The 16,623-nt window shown below is 42.9% G+C and overlaps 1 protein-coding gene across 4 annotated transcripts in view; it reads left to right on the top strand.

Moving 5' to 3' along the window:
* Positions 1-16,623, top strand: part of LOC137475689 (deubiquitinase DESI2-like) — a 72,952-nt gene that overhangs the window by 40,839 nt on the left and 15,490 nt on the right. For 3 of the 4 annotated variants that reach the window (XM_068193265.1, XM_068193266.1, XM_068193268.1), the window contains exons 2-4: positions 12,336-12,408; positions 13,730-13,823; positions 14,819-15,441. In XM_068193265.1, the coding sequence (XP_068049366.1) occupies positions 12,336-12,408; positions 13,730-13,823; positions 14,819-15,239 (588 nt within the window). In that variant the 3' untranslated portion in view covers positions 15,240-15,441. Of the gene's footprint in view, positions 1-12,335; positions 12,409-13,729; positions 13,824-14,818; positions 15,442-16,623 lie in introns of those variants that run through there. The other variant, XM_068193269.1, reaches the window with a different exon arrangement.

Genomic DNA, 16,623 nt, shown 5'->3' with positions numbered 1-16,623 from the left:
ACACTGTAGGGTAAAAGGACAGGTTGTTAGCTGCAGGAATCTGTATTTCCCAGTATTTTTCTAAGCTAAGCTGGTTAGGCACTGTGCCAGCCAGGCAAGGGCCCTGGAACCTCTCCAGGAAAAAAACCTCAGCTCACATTGTGAAAGGGTTTTCCCCATCTATGCTGCAGAATAAATTCTCTTCTCAGAAGCTTGGAGACAAATATTGATTTTTTTCTTTTGCAATAGCAAACTATTGTTAGTGGCACGCAGTCAATATCTCTCATGGACACTATGAGGTATTTTGAATGTGTGCCACCAAAGCCAGCATGGAGTATAGATTGCTTAGTGCAAGCAGGTCCTACCCTGCTCTTTTCTGATCTGCTCTTGGCTCACAGGACAGGCACAACTGGTTTTGGTAAGTGAATGGGAATGAGACTGAGTAGAATTTACACACCTATACAACATATAGTTTTGATTCTACGCAATCCTTGCACAAAGAGAAAATCTAGGGAATCTTACGTTCTTTTTTTATTTTCCTGTAAGAATCCATATTCACCTGTGGGTAGGTTTAACTCCTAGCTATGAGGTGCTAATGCTGCCATTAAGAATCCCCAGGATAAGTCCTACTTTGTGGATCTTCATCCTCATTGGGGATTCTCTTTACCTGAGTGTGGAGCTCACACTGTAGTGGAATGGGAAGGTCTTCCATTCAGATTGCTGATAATGATGGTATTAAATACTTCAGGGTAAATGGGAATTGGAAAAAGAATTTGGAGGATCAGAGTTTTGAATGTGAATGTAGTATCATGCTAATGAAATTTCAGTTTTGGCCTGGTCTGGAGTAAATCTGTGGTATGTCCATAGCAGAGCAGGGAATCCCTCTCAAATTCTTGTTTTTCATCCTAGCTATGGAACTATCCTTCAGCAGTTTGTCTGTTGATGTTCAAATATGCTTCTACTTCCTGTTTGAACCCTAGAATTTTTTTCTCTCTATTTTTTTTTGGCAATCATTTTATTTCCTTTAATATTTGTGTGCCTCTCATTTTAATTTTTTTTCCTACTGAAGATATCAGCTTTTGTCTAACAAATGTACTTCTGCTAGCCTACAGATTTCTTTGAAGTTGTTTCCTGTCTACCTTGGGTCTCTGCACACCAGGTTGAAAACAGTGTGCTGCTGTGCTCTGCATTAATGGGATGGAAGAAAAAGAACTATTTCTTCTATTGTATCTGGTGCTCAGGGGCTTTTTGTGATATCATAAATGGACTTCTCATCCCTGTCTTATGGCTGCAGTTGCAATTACTTTGTTGTTACCTCAGTCTTCTCCAAGTAGTTATCCATGTAGAAACTTGGTGGAAGTCAGAAATTATTTTAACCAGTTTCTTATACTTTCTTGGTATAAAGAGAGTAGATGTCCCTGCTTTGTGTATCTAGGAGGCTGTTGCCCTTGGTGAAAGCATTAATAAATTGAATTCCAATGCAAGTATGGGTATTCCTTCCACCTAGTAGTTATCTCTGACAAAAGGAAGTTGTAAGTGGCCTGTGTGCAGCTGATCAAAATTTTCAAGGCTCTATGTGTCACAAGAGGGGCTTTATTGTTAGTCCATTGCATCCTATTCCTTCAGGCTGGTCACAGCCTAGAAATTTTGGAGATGATCCTTCCTTCCTCTGCCACCATCTAGATATGGTTAGGAGAAAAGGCAGAATTATCTTGATAGGTAATCAAGGCTTATGATATGAAATGAAGATTGAATATGCTTGTCTGGATCACCTGACAGGTGTGAGCCACTGTCAGAGGATAACAGAAAACAGAACACCATTCAGGAAAAAGAGTGAATTCCCTAGTCCACCAAGCCATCAAGCCCTGTTAACAGGACAAGCAGATAGACTTTTTGTCATAGGTATTCATTTTCTCCCTCAAAGGCTCTGAAGGTCATGGCTATGAATTGGATCCTGATGAGTAATACTTCATTCCTGAACTACTTATGAATGGAAACAGCATGGTGAAGGGTGTTTGAAAGTATACTCTAGCTTGAAAGAGATTAGTGTTTTGCATGTTCTCATTAGAAACCCAAGAAGAGATCACAAGAAATCTGCCTCAGGTGGTTAGGCATGGACTGTTGGTGTGCCTGGATTAACCAAAAAATAGGTATTTGTGTTTGCCCAGGCAGGAACATTCCAAAGGAGGGCAAGTCAATAAGGAAGAGTCAGTGTCATATTAGCATTTTGCTATCATGGAAGAGAAATTCAGGAACCTGAGCAGGGATTTAGACAAGCCTTTTGAAGAAAAGTCTTAGCTACTGGTTTATTTGATGGCATGAATCTCTCACTCTCTTCTGCTGGGCAGTTTACATGTGCATGCATCAATTTGATGGAGAAGCTATGGCTAGTGATTAGGGTGTTCATCTTGGATTTGAAAGACTGAAGTTCAAATTTCTGCTAATAATCTACCAGAGTAAGATGAACTATGCTTTTCGGCACAATTTTTTTTTTTTTTTTTTGACAGCTGCTTGTCAATCAGCTGTTCTGTGGGGGACATGGGGTGCATGTTACCTGCAGCCCAATACTCTGAACAAAGCAGATGTTTTGGCCTAGACAGGACTGATGTGTCAACTGGCATATGTTTGCAAAGGATGCACTAAATTACTGTTTTCTCTCTGTACTGCTGGATATCAGCATGAAGTTAGCTTCTTGGAGAGAAATACTGCTACAGGTCCACGGAAGATAGCAAAGGATCCTTACCAACAAGGAAAAGGAGATCTTAATGTTTCTTGGTCTGAGCAAGGCCACAGCATTACTCCACATCTGAAAAATCATTTAACAGCCCTATTTGTTACTACAGTTCTCAGTTACATCCTTTCTGCGAGATGGACAGAGAGCCCTAGGGCTGTGTTGCTGACCCTACCAGAGACGTCAGGGTCAATCTAGTTCCAGAGCCAAAGCATCTGCACTGCAGACAGCTCCTGATGACCTCCTGTCCAAGCTGTTGGGTATTTATCTCCCTTGCATTTTTTTTTTTTCTCAGCTCATCTGAATCCTCTTTGATGGGAAGCCTACTTATTGACAGTCTGGGCTGCGGGCTCACAATGCAGATAGGTGTGTGGCATCTGAAATACACTCAGCCAAGAATGTTAACAGCCTCCTTGACATTAGCAGAGCAAAACAGTTCAGACCATTCAATTCTCTGTCTTGCACAGGCAAACTAAGGCTTTCTCAATATCTGGCTTTGAGTCATACAAATGTTTTCTTGTTCTTTTTTTGCTGCTAGGAATCTTCTAAGCACTTATTCAAAGCCTCTCTTCTTTTTAAACTGAGTATGTTGCTCTTACTTGAATCTTTTCTATCATTCTTAAAAATATTCTCCCATAATTCATGTCAGCCCTTCAAATATTTGCAGATTTGTCATTTGCAGTCATTGCTTTGCCAAGCTATTAGTGCTTCTAAATTAATTCTTATATGTCAGTTTTGCCACTTCCCTGATCATTTTGCTGCTGTTCTTTTTAAATACCTCTCAATTTGTCATTGTGAATGCATCTAAGGCAAAGGTATTATTACTTCCTTAAGTTTCTAAGACATGTGAGTTTCTCAGGCACCTTCCATGAGTGAATATATTTCAGTGTAATCCTGCAAATGGATGCACTTTTTTTCTGGCTTCATATGCTTGAGATGAAGAGTTTCATAAAAGTTGTCCAAACTAAGGAGATACAGCATGTAAAGGGGTATGCAATAGCATGGATAATCCTTCTTCAGGGCTGCTTATAAGAGTACTGTGTGGGACAGGCTCTTGGCACTGGCACCTGCTCCAGCAACTCCCCCTCAGTGACTTCTGTTTGATGTCCCCAGTCCCACCCTGGCTCACTGAGCTGACTCCTTCAGGCACAGTTAATAATGAAGTTTAGGGAAACAGGTGGAGGTTGGAAAAATGGCATATTGCTTCTTGTATGCTGTAAACAGCCTGCTATAAATGCCGTGTTTGGTACACAGACAGCCGAGGTGGGCCATTACTGTTATGACTGGTGTGACAAATCCTTGGCCTGGTGGGATGGCTTTGTGTGAACCTACAAACAGAAGAGACAGGGATGGTCATTCTGCAGGGACAGAAAATAGTTGTTTATTTTAGCCAGTGAGTTGCCCTATGTCTCTGTTCGTAAGGCAGGTTCTCACTCAAGCACTGAAACACGAGTTGGATGACTGTTGGCTCTCCTCAACAAGAGAACTGTATTTAATGCAGAGCACAGCGCGTCAGCTGCCTTCCAAATAGCAGCTTCCGATGTGCATGCCTTGAGGCCAAGGATACACAGCAGTAAACTTGTAAACACCTCACAGATGTAGCTGCAGGAAGGAAGTTCTGCTCAGGACAACACCTGCCAGCAGCGTAACATGGTAGAAAGTGTAAACAGTAATGGAGAAAGCAGAAAATTGTAAGAGACTTCAAGTAATACCAGTATACTGAGCTAGAACTGTACCTACCATTTATAGGATGAGGCTGTAAGTGGAAATGCTGGAGGTATCCCATTGTCACACCTAAATCTTGTTTGTGACTTTAATTAAAATATTCTGAATACATGCAAAAGTTAACTTGTGAAATGCTTACTGTTTCCTTTCCACAGCATGATTAATATTTTCTTCTGTCCTCATATTCTTCCACTAAAATCGCATTGCGTCACAACATTGAATCATAAGTAGATTTTCAATCTCTCTCTGCAGCAGCAGCAGTTCTTAATCCACACACAGCATTTTAGAAGCCTCTGAAATAAGCTCTTTATGCTTCTTGATTGTAAAGGTTTTATTGTTGGCTCATGCATCAGGCAATTCAGATGCATATTATAATAATGTCTGAAAAGCCACAGTAAACTCTGAAGAAATTCTTCCTGAGGAGACAGCCAAGGAATGTTATTTAGCCCAACTGAGAAGAAAAGTTCCTTTGGAGAGCAGAACTTGGCTGAAATAGAAAGACCTGCTGAGACAGAGTTGGCTGCTGCAGTCCCACAGAGGCTTGTCCTCTCATTCCTCTCAAGGCTGCAATTGAGCATCTTGCCTTGGGTCTCCTCTCCTAGTATCTGTGGGTTTGCATGAGGGAATATGTTTAGCAGTATCAGTTTTAAGTATCAGGCTGTTGTTTCCCAGGAAATTCCTGTTCTATTAGAGTGTATTAACCTGAAGGGTGGAGAAGTATCATTAGTAGAAGCTTCTTTCATTCAAAATGCAGCAGAACAGAGGCAGTTGCATGCCAAAGGATGCCTTGTCTTTTTATTCTTTCTGTGACTCTGCTCCTCAGATGTCTGTTCTTCAGCCAATCCGAGTATGAAGTGAGGTTCTTGAGTGGGGTCCTTATGTCACCCTGTATCCCTGCCTCATCAAAGCTACAAGCTCTCTTGCTACACTGAAGCTGCAGAGTTCTCAGTATTTGAGAATGCCCTCCTGGAAGAAAACCTGTAGTTCCTGAGCTTTTCCAGTGACTACCCTCTGGGAATTGTTTTTCTTGATACTTGAAAGTTATTGCCTACTGCAACTGGAGGCTGCACCTGTTTGTAAACACAGACGTCCTCACTGCAGCATTTTGTTTCTTTAACCCTGTCTGGAATTGCAGCTGAAAGTTAACATACCTGACTAAAGCAGGTGCTTTTGGCTGATTTGATTTGGAGTGACGTGATGGGCTTTCACGCCCATGTCCTTGACGTGCAGATTGATAGCTTTTGCCAGCAGTGAAGAGGACCTGACATAGGAGATGATCCTCCAGCTGGGAAGTGAGTGTGTGTGCTGGAGTGAGGACCCACCCAGGTAGCTTTTCCCAGGTGTGAAGTAGCAAAGACATGTCTGTGTCATCACTCCCCAATACTCTGTTAAGCTTTATCTAGTTGCTGTTCTGCTTACATGTATTTAAACCCTTTCCCACCTAATCTGTATTCACAGTATTATTAGGAAAACAGCATTTTAGACTTGATGAATATACTAGCCTTGGACTCCTGGAGGATGGAGTGTAAGAGACATGGGTCACACTGAAATGAGCTTGAGTCTCACTCAATTGCAAAAGAAAACTTGCTAATAGTAGCCATGCTGTAAAATTTGATGTCGCCCCACATGATAGTGAGTTTTTAACACTAGAGCTCTAGGGCAGAAGGGGTGAACAGCAGAAGGACTGGGATATATTGCAGGACTGTGTGCATGCCTGGGGCTGTGGAACAGAAGTGAGCACTGCTGCAATATGACTGAAGAGCCCTGGATCTGCAGGAAGCCCCCTGTCCTGCATGTCTGTAGTTGAAGCAAAGCTTCCTTCACCCCTGCAGACATTACTTGGGGAATAATCAATAGTCTGTGATCTTTTATGGCCCCTCTCCTTCCACCGCTGTGGGCCCAAGATTCTGGATCTTGATTTAGAAAGATGTATTGGGGAAACAAACTCTTCTGAAGCTGCTGGCTGTATGCTGTAAACAGCTGGGATTTTACTTGCTGGTTTCCTGAAATGCTGTTCTCTAGCTTTCCCCTCTAGTTTTATCTTTTGTGCTCTCAAATTTCTGGATCAATGCATCTCAGGACATAATGCTGAGGTATTGCTTTAATGTTCCCTAGCTGGTCTCCTGCATCAATCTGATGTTATCTTTAAAAGACTGCCTTTTGTGCTGAAATTTAACATTGCAGAGCATTCTCTTCGTGTTTGAGATATGACTGAGCAGTGTATTTTTTAATGCACACAGTCCTTTGCATGTCTTCATGAGGCTGCTTAGATAACTTGACTGCAGGGGCGAGCACTGTCCTGGATGTCCTCCACTTGGATTTGTTGAGCCAAGGGTCTCTTCAGGAAGCCAGATCTCCCATCCTATAAAGAGGAGACATCCCTGTAAAGGGCCAAGTACAGTGTGTGACTTGGCCCCCAAGAAGGAAAGGATTAAAATCAAGCTCAGGTGGTAGGGCTGACAGTCTCTTATGGGACCTGTGTTGACATGAGTCCCTTAACATGCTCCTTGCTCCCTAGAAATATCTAAATATCATTCTTTACTGTTTTTTTTTCCTTTCTCCTAGAAGCAGAGCTCTGCCAGTGAACTCACAGGGGAAAGGAAGTTATCCTTCTGAATTACATGCAGATGGTGCTTTGAGAAGAGAGTTACTGTTTCATCATCTGCACCCATCTCTGGTAAAGGTCTTGGTCACAGTAGTGTGTGGTCATACCTGGATGTCAGAGCCAAGCTCTCTCTAGCCTGGTATGCTGGCTCAGACATTGCTCGTGTGTGATACCTGGTGAAGAGTAGAGCTTTCGGCAAGGATCTATCACCATGGGTACTGAGTTTGCAGCTATTATTGAAATCAGATCTAATTAACAACTGGTGGATTTCTTTTCCATATGTTCACACAGATCACAATGAAGGAAGGATTAGCATCTGTTCAGTAGTGGTTGGATCTGGTGGAGTGGAATACCCAGTCAGTATTGTGGTGATTAATTGAATTTTGCTTAGTGTGTTGGCTGCTCAGAGAAAGTATCAGTTGCTCAGAATATCTGAGATACTTATGAAAAAGGTCTTGTCTCCAGCATCTGGGGAGCTGTTTAGTTAAACTGCTGAGCCCATTGATGCAGGAAAGATTTTGGTGACACACCATGGAAAGTAATGAAGTAGTTCTGAAGTAGGGAAGAGAGAGTTAGTGACAGAAACTTCAGTGTTATAGTACAGTATTAGTTGATGGCAGAAATTAGTGGTTACATGGATGGGCCTCTTCTATCTGGAGACTCATGTTTCTGGCATGAGTTCCCGGGAACTCCTGCTCTCAAAACTCCTAGGATGATATAATCTGCCAATGTCACATCATCTGCTTCTCCATTCTAGACCTAAAAGATGCATGTCAATATAATGAAGCTTTTTTTCTTTCTCTTCTGGAAAGTTAGGGCATGGTTCACTGCTCTGGTAAGACTTTTACTTCTACCTCTGTGTGATGGATAAATGAAGTGAATAACACGAGAACTGACTCAGAGTATCCCCCACAATCTAAACTATCTCACTGGTTATTCTGATTGCTGAACCAAACCACGGAAAATCAGGGAAAACCTGAGTAAAACCTAAAAATTTTCAAATTCTACTTCAGTAGGGACCTTCATTAAAAGCTGTTAACTGATACACTACAAACTAAATGCAGAGGTTCCTCTCTGGGTTTGAATTTTGAGTTTTGGGCTATTTGCTGCTATTATGAAGTGCTTATAGCGAGATTAGCCTTCCTCCCTGCCTCTGTTATCATCTGAGCTGTTCTCTGTTGAAGATGGAAATGAAACAGAATGCTCCAAGTCCCTCTGTGTATGGTTTAGGGCACAATTTTCCGGCACTATGCAATGCAAGCATGAATCACAACTTCCTTTAAGATACTGATGTATTCAGTTCCCTGGCTCTTCATCTGACTGAACAGGCTGCCGATTTTTGTTTTTAATCTAAGCAATAACCAATTTACTCCAAAGATGAGTATTTGCTGACTGTTGCTGCTGTTCTTATGCTCAGAATTGCAAACCCCTTGGAAAACAAGGCCAGCTTGTGCATGTGTGTACAAACCTGGTTTCAGATCTGGCTTGGATTCTCTTTTCCAGCTCAGCAAGTGACTGACATGTTCACTTTAGCATAGCTTCCTCCTAAGACAAGCTGGGGGCTGTGCCAAAGTGCTGTGAAGCATTCACTGTGAGTTCAGTCACACGCTGGAGGCAGATTCTACAGCACCCTGGAGACAGGGGTGAGATGAGGACAGTACAGCCATGATTCAGAGCTGCCTTGCACTTCAGTCTTGCTAATAGGTAATACCAGTATTGTATCAATTGAACCAAGATGCAAATCAGACCCTGCTTCAATAACACTCTGTATGATTGAAATTATTTGAAAGAAAGTACTAAATCAGGATAGCTTCTGTTCAGTTCAAATTCAGGTAAGGTTGAGGTTGTTGCTCTTCAGTCCACATTAGCTCATTTAAAGGAATTAATACTGAAAAGCACACCATTTAAGTACAGAAATGTCCATGTGATGGTCATAATCTTGCAACACCTGGCATCAGCCAGAGAAACACTTTTGCTCCTCTCTTCTTTATATCTGGAGGAGCCTCCTCATCACTTGTACTTTCAGAGCTGTCCTGAGGCCTGTTTCTCTGCTCCTGGAGTTGGGCAGGATGTGTTGCAGGGGCTGAAATTCTGTGCTGCAAACAAGAGTGCTTGGGGCACAGGGCAGGGTTGTGATGTAAGAGTGTGCATGTATGAGGGTGCTCTGCATGTAAGAGGTGGTCAAGTCACAGAACATTAACAAGTAGTCAGTCAAGGAGAGGGTTTTTTCTTGCTTGTTTGCTTATTTGTTGTTTGGATCCAACATAACCTTTTATACGGAAGAAGAAAAAGCTATAGCTGCAAGTGGCTTTTGGTGTAACTTCCTTGTTTGAAATACAAAGCCTGACACAGATGAGGCTCTGCAGATAGCCCTGATTTTGATATCTGGCAAGAGAATTTCCGATTTAAAAAGTCTCCCTTCTCTTCCTATTAGTTACTTCTCTAAGCAAAGCAGCTGGTGTGACCTGGGCATGTTTTGGTTGTATTAGTTTTGTATTTTGCCCTAAGACAATAGCTCAGCCTGGGGGAAGAAGACAACCTACTTCCCATATCATCTGGGACTTGTTTCAGTAGGACTTGAGAAACCAGTGTTTCTCTGAAGCTCACTGAGACTATCTGAGGAGTTAACCCATGAATGCCCCTTCAGTCAGTTTGCAGACAACACTGAGTTGGACAGGTATGTTGATCTCCTTGAGGGTAGGAAGGCTCTGCAGAGGGATCTAGACAGGCTGGATCAATGGGCTGTGGCAAATCATATGAGGGGCAGTAAGGTGAAATGCCAGATCCTGCACTTGGGTCACAACAGCCCCAGGCAATGCTTTAGGCTGAGGGATGAGTGACTGGAAAGCTGCCTGGCAGAAAAGGACCTGAGAGAGCTGGTCTACAGCAGCTGAACATGAGCCAGCGTGTTCTCAGGTGGCCAAGAAGGCCAATGGCATCCTGGTCTGTAGCTGCAATAGTGTGGCCAGGGCAGTGATTGTGCCCCTGTACTCAGCACTGGTGAAACCCTTCAAATCTTGTATCCAGTTTTGGGCCCCTCACTACAAGAAAGCCATTGAGGTGTTGGAGCAGGTCCAAAGAAGGGCAACAGAGCTGGTGAAGGGTCTGGAGCACAAGTCTGAGGAGCAGCTGAGGGAACTGGGAGTACTTAGCCTGGAGAAAATGAGGCTCAGGAGAGACCTGATTGCTCTTTACAACCATGTTACAGGTGGCTGTAGTGAGATGAGGGTTGGTCTCTTCTCCCAGGCAACAACTGACAGGATGGAAATGACCTTAAGTTGTGTAAAGGGAGGTTCAGAAAAGATATTAGGAAAAATGTCCTCACAGAAAGGGTCGTCAAGCATTGGAACAGACTGTATAAGGAAGCGGTGGAGTCACTATCTTTGGAAGAATTTTAAAAATGAGTTGATATGGTACTGAGGACATGGTTTAGTGGTAAACATGGTGGTGGTGCTAGGTTGATGGTTGGATTTAATGATCTTACAGGTATTTTCCAACCTTAAAGATTCTACGATTCTCTGAGGTGTGGGAGATTCAGGAACTGAACGGAGGGATTTGTGTCCAGGAGAGACAGGCTTTTGTCCCATGGTGTCATATGTGGCCTTCACCTCTGTCTTCTTCCCCTGTCAGAGTAGGGATATTCCTGCTGCAGAGAACTGTGGGGAAGGGCAGCAGAAGGCAAGGGCGCCTAAATACCAGGCATGGTGTTCAATTCAGGGTTCACCCAACTGTCCCAACTGGCAGAGGCTGAGAGCTACCTGACCCTAAAAACAAGAGTTTGCATAATTCAAGTGCATGAGTAAATGGAGGTTACACAAGATCTGCAGAGAGCAGTGGGCAGAGGTCCACCTGGGGTCAGGCAGTTTGCTGCCCTCCTGCAACAATACATCATTTGTGATAAAAGCAAACTCACAAAGAACAAGAAGCATTGCAGCCTTTTATGGAGGGAAATGGAACTGCTGTACTGCCAGAGGCAAGTATTTCCGGGGACATGGTTTAAGATATCAAGATTAGCCATACAGTAAGTCAGGCTTGGGTCAAAGCGACTGTGTTTTTTCACAGTAGCAGTGGTTTTGCAGAAAACATTTTCAGGTGATTTATGGAGCTACAGCAGTCATCCTAAATATGTAAGCAAGTAGTGCAAGCACAGTAGTTGCAGTATGCCAGACCTCTGGCTGCCTAACAGCAGAAGGGCTTTTATTCATACCATGGCAGCTCAGTGACACCAGATAGATGGAAGGTGCAGCTTATTCTGGTTCCACAAGAAGCTGCTACCAGACCCAGGAGAGAATTTTAGTTTAATGAACCTGTCATGTCCTTGTACAGGAACAAGTGCACAGCACTCATTTTCCTTGCAGTGGTAGATTAAAACCAGAATTTAGTTGCTCTGAGTTACTAGAAGATGCATCTTCATTGCACAGTAGCTGCAAGTGAACTGTAAACATACCAGGCATGGGCAGTTTCCTCAGTGCCTGAAAACATCATTTCTATAGCAGCACAGCTCTGCAGCTGACCTAATAAACACTGATGCTGAGCAGGGCTCATTATCTTCAATGCAGCATTGCCCTGGCATGGCTGTACAGCTTCTCGCTCCAGAATTAGCTTAGCTGGGACTTGTTTGGGTGTCTGCACTGTCCTTCACGGTGTGGTGGAAACAGGCCCTGCGCAGCGCTTGGCAGAGAAGCGTCACATGCATGCACTGGACTGCAGTGTTTCTCTGCTCTAATGGAACGGGGGAACGCTGGGCTCCAGACAAAAGAGTCACTTAACAGCTCCTCTTGAAAATTTCTCTGACCTGTTGGGGCAAAAAACTTCCAACTCTATGATCTCTTTGCCTAAAACCAAACTAATAATAAGGGTGCTGGGAGGTGATGTTACAAGGTGTGTGGAAAATAATTGGGGATTCTCTTACTGAAGATTTTGAAGATTTAATAAGGCAAGTGAATTGATAAAACTGACTCAGTGTCAGGTATTAAGTGAGAAGATAAATAGTCACACATCCTGTAGCAGTTGGGTTTATGCAGGTTCAGGTCCAGCTGTATCTTAATACAGGTTACTACCTTAGGTGGAGAGGGTTAGATGAGCATTTTTTTTGACAGCTAATCCAATGCAGCTGAATAAACATAGTGCCCACTTCTGTTGGTCTGTAAGAGTCTCAATTTTTTTGTCTCAAGTTAATTTCAAAATCTTTCTTCTATTTAACATGAGCTGGGGAGATGGGGGATATACCCTAGACCAAGATCATGTGTTTCTTTTCCACTAATGCTTCCCAATGTGGCTTTTCTCTTACTGTAGTACTGGATAAACGAATACACCTCCACCTTGGGGATTGGTGTCTTCCACTCTGGCATCGAGATCTACGGCAGAGGTATGAAGTATTTCCCTTTTACTACCTGCAGAACATGGGGACAACTGTATGGCTAGTCTGATATGGAAAAGTACCCCAAACGTACAGCTTTTGGCAAGGAATATTTTGAGAGATAAAAACTAAAAAACTCAGCCAATTCTCTTTTCAGAGTCCATTGTGGAGTCTAGGAGGAACTCATCCAGTTCTGTTGTGAACCACATAGCCCTTCTTATTCAGCCTGTAACTGCAGCCTGTATAGCTTGTGCAGGTGTGTAGCAGGATGGCAAATGGGAGGTGCAATGCTGGAAAGCCATTCTGTAGTGAAAAAGGGGGATAGAAAATGGGAGAAATGAGGGAGGGGGAAGAGAGGTGGATCAGGGGTTGTCTTATGGCCTGCAGATGTGTTTCCGCTAAATCCCTGTCAGGAAAAATCTTTTCTCCAGTTATTCTTTACGAATGCGGTCTAGAATATGGTCTAGAAATCTTGGAATGTGGGTTTCCAGATACTGGAAACTGTTGATTTGAAACAGAAGAGTTACAAAGAAAGGAAATTATCTGGATGGGGTACAAGCTGATTAGAGCTACCCATTTAAAAAGTCAAGGGATCTGGAAAACATCTGTAGTGTGGGGAAGGATGAACTAGCATCACAAACTTTTTCATTTTTCAGCATTAAATGGGAATGACTTGGCTCCTCACTCATGGTATTTTCATGCAGTGCCTTGCAGTAGCCAGAACCCCTCTTGGTGCTATTTCCATCTTGAGCACAGAGGCTTTCACAGGCCCTGTGAGATGGCCTGTGTGACACCGCGAGGATCACAGGCTGTGTTTCACAGGCCGTGTGAGACAGCCTGTATGACATGGAGGGACCCCCTGGCCTGACCTGTGTGCTGAGGCAGCAGAGTACAATCAGCCTGGCTTTCTGCAAAGACTTCCCACTCACTGCCTGTAAATCCCTCTGGAAGATTTGATTTCTCCCTACTCTAGAAATGGCTTCTTTCAGCTCCGTAGCACCATTGGAAGCCTCTCACAGTTTAGCCAGATGCCTTCAATGCAGAACTTTCCACTGAGAGAAAGCCACCTGGATGGGGACAGAGACAGACTCAGAGAGTTTTCCTGGTGCTGTGGGAAAACAGTAGTGCTAGCATGGAGGGAGGCTGTGAGGGCATCCTCAGTCCAAAAGGTAACTAGGCAGCGAAAACAGCTTTCAGAGTCTGGCTGAAACAGATTTTGGCAATAGCCCAGCCCCTGGTGCTGATGTTGAGCCATGCAGACAGCTGCCATAGACTTTTTCCTGACATGGCGTTCATTCAATTACTCACAGTCTGTTTCTTTTCTTGTCAGAGTTTGCCTATGGAGGGCATCCCTACCCTTTCAGTGGGATTTTCGAGATCACACCTGGCAGTGCGGTAGAACTTGGCGAGACCTTTAAATTCAAGTAAGGGCCCTTTTCTGCATCTTCCCTTCTGCCCCTGGTAGCCATTGGTGTAGGGGGAGCAGGGAAGTCCTGTCCTCTGGGTCCTCCTTTCACTCTCCTCATAAGTGCTCTCACTGCCATCCTTTACATGACCCTGATTCAAAGGCAGCCCTGCAGGAATTTTGGAGGTGGATAAAAGAGTGTGTACAGCAAACAGAGAACAGTGATGAACTGTGTTTTTCAGGGATTAAAAGCATGCTTACGAATGAGTGCAGTTCTTTTTTCCCATTTTATTAATCTTCTGTGTTCCCAGTTTTGCCTGTTACACAGAGCAAACGCACAGGGGAAAAAAAATAAGACTTCTCCTTTAATGAGTACCCCCTATCTGTGGATACTGCACAGAGTACCTGAAGTCATCGTGCATGTTTTTTGCTGCTCTGTTACAAGGGATGGACTGGCTGTTAGAGAAGCCTGAGAGGATGCTGCATTCTTGTGTTGTTCAAGATGCTCAGACTGTGGGTCAAGGAAATGTCCATGGCAGAGGGGCTTGACATTGCCAGACTGCCAGTTTATGTTGAGGGCCATTTTAGAGCAAGTGCTACTGAGTGAATACTGGGAGAAGCAATAGATTTCTGCATAAAGATTTCAGTCTGCTCCTTCCAGGCCCAGGGACCCTCTCAATTGTGGAAAAAAAATCTCCTCTCTTGTAATAGAAATTTCTCTTCTGGGATGATGGGCAGAGTAGGAGCAGATGCCCAGAGCTGAGACTTCCCTGGTGGTGAGCAAAATCATCCCAGGGCTGTTGCCTGTGTGGCAACTTGCTTTGTGGAAAAGCTGTGGATATTACTGTGCCATTCTGTTAGTGAGAGGCCCTGATAGCCTCAGATATGCATGTCCATAACGTTTTAAGCCTGTCCTTCTTGCCAATATCTGATAATTTCCTTCTTCCTTGGTATGTATCACACTTTTTGCTGTATCGTTCTGTTTTTCCTGTTGTATGTTTTGTTTTTAACTAGAGAATCCATTGCCTTGGGCACTACAGACTTCACAGAAGAGGACGTGGATAAGATTATGGAAGAGCTGGGCAAGGAATACAAAGGAAACGCGTACCACTTGATGCACAAGAACTGTAATCACTTTTCTTCTGCTCTGGCTGAGGTGGGCACAAACAGGGTTTATTTATTAATTTCTTACTGCTTCAGATCTGTAGTAATGTTTACAGAAAGGGACCTGGGGCCAGCACACCCTGCCAGGTCAGAGCCCATAGCCAAATATTCTCTCTCTGCCCTTAATATTTTTGGAAGGCTTTTGCTGTTGAAAGGGATGGGATCAGGAGGTAGAGATGTGGAAGGTTTATCACATATTTGGTCTAAACTGTGTGGGAAAAAAGGAGTGCTTGTAATTTGGTTTACTGAACAGGCATTGAGCAGGAATTGAAAGGACAGATCTGGTTAGCATGCAAATGTGCATCATTTTTATAACAAACATAAATAACAGTGTATGATCTGCAAATACATAAAAGTGGTTTATCAGTGTTCTGGAAACAAAAATTTGCAATATTCAGAGAGTGGGTGTTCTTTTTCTTTATTTAATCTGCACCATCCAAACCTATTAAAAAAAGAATTGATTTTCTTATGGACATCTTCGGTGCTTATTCACTTCCATGTTCTCAAAACCACTGTGAGTTTTGAGAAATTGTTATAACAGAGCTGTTATTTCTATTCTGAGACAACTAAAGCACAGAGAAACACAAATTTTATTCCATGTATCTGCTGATTTTGGGGTATCTGATTTTTGATTCCCAAAGATGTGATTATTTTGGGAAGAAGTTGCCTTCTTCCTCAACTCCCAGATGAGCTGGTTAAAATGTGTTCCAATTAAGGTGTGAATATTCAACATTTGTGTAAATCTGATTTCCAGATTAACCCAGTGTCAGAAAAAGATGGGAAAAGCACAAAATGGAAGTAATCTTCCATAAAGACTCTTTCTGTGCTTTCCATATTTGCTTTATGGCAAACTCAAGGAGAGAATATAATTTGTCATGATTGGGTAGGACTGCTGTAACAGTGAAACTTTAATTTCTCCCTCTGGAATCCCCATTGTAATTAATTACACATCTCTTGCCTTTCTTCATCATATGGGGCAAGGGTCCTATGCTAATAACCTCTTTTGCCTCAAGTGTTCATTCATCCCCAGACAAGCCCATCACGGATCCCAAGTGAGATGTGTGGAAAAAGTACTGTCTGATTTTGTAAGAAAACACCGAGGGAATCTGAGAACCAGCAACTGATTTACAAGGGACCCGCTTAGGCTCTTAGGAACACCAGTTCTCTATTGGTTCCACGCTTATTAATTATCTATAGAGTCCTTTCTGCAAATGTAAGCAAATAAAAACAAACAGGAAGGAATTTAATTGGTAGAAACAGAGAATGAAGTTCCAAGCAGTACAGTGAGCAAATCAATGTTAGCCACACTACTAATTTGGAATCAAATATCAAAGTAATAAAACAGAAAATATGAACTTAAAAAATTATGAAGGAAACTCAGGAAAAACTGTGGGATTATTAGGAAAAGATAAACAAAATCCCTTACCTGCAGCAGTGAAATAAAGTCACTGCTTTACTTTGAAAGGTAAAATGTCTGTCTTGTCTCTAAGCTATAAGCTCCAAGCCATTCTTCCTTGATTCTACTGCTACACATCAGTGTATCCTCACTGCCCCTTCCTTGTCTAGCCTTCCTAATACAAATCAAGTAAGATATCTTACAGAAAAACTAGTAGTGTATTTTAAATTTTGTTTTCAATATGCTTTCAGTGGGCATC

Source organism: Anomalospiza imberbis, chromosome 6, assembly GCF_031753505.1.
Source record: "Anomalospiza imberbis isolate Cuckoo-Finch-1a 21T00152 chromosome 6, ASM3175350v1, whole genome shotgun sequence".
NCBI classification, from domain to species: domain Eukaryota; kingdom Metazoa; phylum Chordata; class Aves; order Passeriformes; family Viduidae; genus Anomalospiza; species Anomalospiza imberbis.
This window is presented reverse-complemented; position numbering and strand designations above follow the sequence as displayed.